The sequence below is a fragment of the Odontomachus brunneus genome, unplaced genomic scaffold, assembly GCF_010583005.1.
Source record: "Odontomachus brunneus isolate Ranch 3 - 2012 unplaced genomic scaffold, Obru_v1 Obru_scaffold_281, whole genome shotgun sequence".
Taxonomy (NCBI): domain Eukaryota; kingdom Metazoa; phylum Arthropoda; class Insecta; order Hymenoptera; family Formicidae; genus Odontomachus; species Odontomachus brunneus.
Genome location: NW_022639731.1, coordinates 256,799 through 260,196, shown reverse-complemented (window position 1 = coordinate 260,196; position 3,398 = coordinate 256,799). Strand labels below are relative to the sequence as shown.

General features: G+C 32.8%; 1 protein-coding gene across 2 annotated transcripts in view; it reads left to right on the top strand.

Moving 5' to 3' along the window:
* The window catches only part of LOC116853148, a 3,848-nt gene extending 1,181 nt beyond the window's left edge, over window positions 1-2,667 (top strand). Inside the window, exons 1-5 of one of the 2 annotated variants that reach the window (XM_032834048.1) lie at window positions 26-185; window positions 477-1,431; window positions 1,523-1,731; window positions 1,850-2,033; window positions 2,098-2,667. In XM_032834048.1, the coding sequence (XP_032689939.1) occupies window positions 144-185; window positions 477-1,431; window positions 1,523-1,731; window positions 1,850-2,033; window positions 2,098-2,636 (1,929 nt within the window). In that variant the 5' untranslated portion in view covers window positions 26-143 and the 3' untranslated portion in view covers window positions 2,637-2,667. Of the gene's footprint in view, window positions 1-25; window positions 186-476; window positions 1,432-1,522; window positions 1,732-1,849; window positions 2,034-2,097 lie in introns of those variants that run through there. The other variant, XM_032834047.1, reaches the window with a different exon arrangement.
* Window positions 2,668-3,398: the final 731 nt, after the last annotated feature.

The window sequence follows — 3,398 nt, the reverse complement described above, 5'->3', positions numbered from 1 at the left end:
GTTTGTGATTTACATTATCTTTTCCTGCACCAGATGAAAATATTACAGTGAAAGATTTAAAAACTTTGAAAAAGTGTGAGCTTGATGATTTAATTACAAAATATGGCCTAAGGAGGAGGTTTGGTAGAGCTTTGGTAAAATGGATGTCATCGCATAGCTTTTTGATAGATCCCGGACTGCTAATGGTATATATGTACACTTGATTGAATTTTTTGATATATTATATTTTTCTATTTTGTGACATTAAACAATTTTTTTATAGCCGTGCGGTATATAGTTCACACACACGAGCATATATACACGCACACACACACGTATATATATGAACTGTTATATAATATTATTATCTGTGCAAATCTATGCAAACCCATATGTATATAAAGACCATATAGCATATTGTTTTATATAATACAATATGCATAATTTTGTACTGACAATTAACATTGTTAAAAGCCAGGCATTATTTTTTGTTATAGGCATATGGTAATGTACAATATACATACATCGAGAACATAGACATCAGCAAGCAATCTCCTTCAGTGAATTGTTCATACGATAACGATCCATTTGTCCATTTTCCCCAATTAAATTCATCCAAAACTGATTCTACAAGTAACAGCGATAGTAATCTTTCACAGAATTCATTAAACCCTCCGCATTTTTGCGATTCTGTAAGCGCTGAGAAAATCACAGCAAAAAGTAACAAGTTTGAAGATACCTTAGATGTACAGCTAGTGGAAAATCCTCTTGTTACATTTTCTACACATGTTGAAGAACATTTTGAAGGAACAACTGCACAGTCCGATGAGCTGAAAGATTTTGACGATATTACAGTTGTCTCTATTCCTGAATCAGATGAAAATGGTACTCAACAGCAATCACCAACTCTAGATTTTAATATCGCAGAATCTGAAGTTAGAAATCCACTGTTTACCCTTCTACACAATAGCGGATCCCATTTACGAAAACTCATTCACAATATCCATCGTAATGATTTGGTACCAGTGCGGCCTGACATAAATTTGATAGGAAAAGTTATTGCTAATCATCTGCTCGATTTAGCTACTCCTCCGCAACGAAAAGTACCTACATCTACCCTTATAACATGGACGAAATATTTTAAAGATCGATTTCCAAAGACACCGACATCCGCTTTCTATGCCTTTAAATACGAGCCGTACAAACGTAAAGATGGTATCTTACTTCAGAGAAAAAGAGCAGAAGGTGTGCTACAGGTTCAACTCTTTCAAGAAAGGAGAAAACTTATCAAAGAAAACCGAGATATTTTGTTGAGACACCCAAATATAGTTTCAACTGACAAGAACAGAGATCCGTGTTCTTCAAATGACATATATAATATTACAACAACCTGGAGGTCTGTCAGTCAATCAGAAGGAGAAATTCAATCTAGCATTGAAATTCCAAGAAAAGGTAATTAATTTCATCATCCGCAGTAAAATATGTTAATAATATTGTTCTCATATATTATATTTCTTTCCAACAATTAATTTGCGCACATTAGTATCTGTTATAGAAGCTGATCCAACAATAGAGACTCATCTTTTGTATTTGCGGCAGCAATTGCACTATAAATTGACTCCACAGCTAGCAGCCTCTTGGGAAGCAACTTTTCAGTACAGGCGGAAACAACTAACAGATCAACCAGGAACAGTATGGGATTATTTAAACGAATATAAGTTTTTGCAAATTGAAGAAATCGGTAAAGCCTTAGTAAGTTTTCTTTATAAACTTAGTAATATAATGTGCTTACATCAAATATTTATTCGAAATGAATAGTATTACTTTTTATGTGGACATATCAATGAAATTACAAAACTTCCATATGCAGATTGAACAGGATTTCGACAAACTTTATCCCGACCTAGACCCTATAACGAAATACTCGGGGAATCTAGCCAAAAATTGTGAGAATCACAGACACGCCATTATCGCAGCAGCCTTAGTAGTTCTAAAAAAAACAAGCCAACAGAAGCATAAGGATATAGCTACTTCGTTCTTTGAGTTGGCTAAACGTAAGTAATACATAATATATACAGTATACTCTTAGATTTTATAATATTTATTTTACTTTTTTAGAAGATTCCAATGTTACGCTTAGAGTGACTGGAGCTCTCCTTTTACTTCCTTTTATATTTCCTTATGTTCATGTGCACAAGACGTGGAAACCAACGAGAGTGGACATTGTAGAGTCTTTTATCGCGAGAGTCTATAGTGAAACGGAAGTTGAAGAACACATTGAACGCCGACGTAAGTCGCGGATAGAAATAGCAAAGTCAGCAAAAATATGTACATCTCTTCAACCTTATGTTTTGGCCATAGGTCCTACCTGGGATAATATCAGTCACAGTCACATAATTGTAGATAAAGTTTTATATACATGCAAAAACATTATAGAGGCTGCGGAACTTTGTTTTAAATTGTTTCATGTTTTCCACTCTGATTATCCTCCTGAAAGTAAGCACGTATGGCAATTTATACAACAAGGTTTTTATAAATTATTTATTAAGGATCATGATATCAATCGACGAACGATTATGAAAGCTTTGGCTGATATTGGTATTTATATAGAGGAAAAAGAAGTTACACCGTTGAGAAAAAAAACAAAAAAATTATAATTTTAATATTATTTTTCTAAGACGTTCCATTGTCAAATTAGTCCTTAATTTTTATTTGTTAACTAATAATAGAATTGTTACAGTTTTTATAATTAATATTTCCAATATCTTGTTAAGTTACAATGTTTTGAAAAATATTTGAGAAATAATTTCGTTGAAGAGTAACACTCTTCTTTTGTCTAAGGTTAATTTCATTATACATAATTGTACTATTATTCTTATTTTCCTCTTTTTGTCTCATTATTGCTACAATTTATCGTGCATTATGCTAACGTGCTATTATTGTTCGGGAAAATTTAAAGTAATATCTGAAATATTGAAACATCTTCAACACACATGTTCAAAGTTCTCGTATTCCAACTCTTCCCGTGTTCGATGCGGAGAATTTGGATGCTTCCGCATATTTGATTCATTACAAGTTCTTAGGATGCATTATAAAAGAATTCATGGTGCAATATCTACATATATTTCACAAAATAATGCTTCCATCTCTGATTCTGGTATTTCTACTAACGCAATTACTACGTTTGAAGAGAAGGTTGCACCAACACATGATTGCATATCTGTAGCGAGGAGTGTGAATAAAAAGATTGTAAGAAATAATGAAATACAAATGACCGATATAGAAGAAATAGGTTCAAATAGTGATGGCAGTATAGTACAAATGCAACCAACATCTAACAATCAGACTGCTAATAGTATTTTTACTCGTGATTTATCTTTAATACTTAGTTCATTGTTAACGGACCCAATTATTCCTAG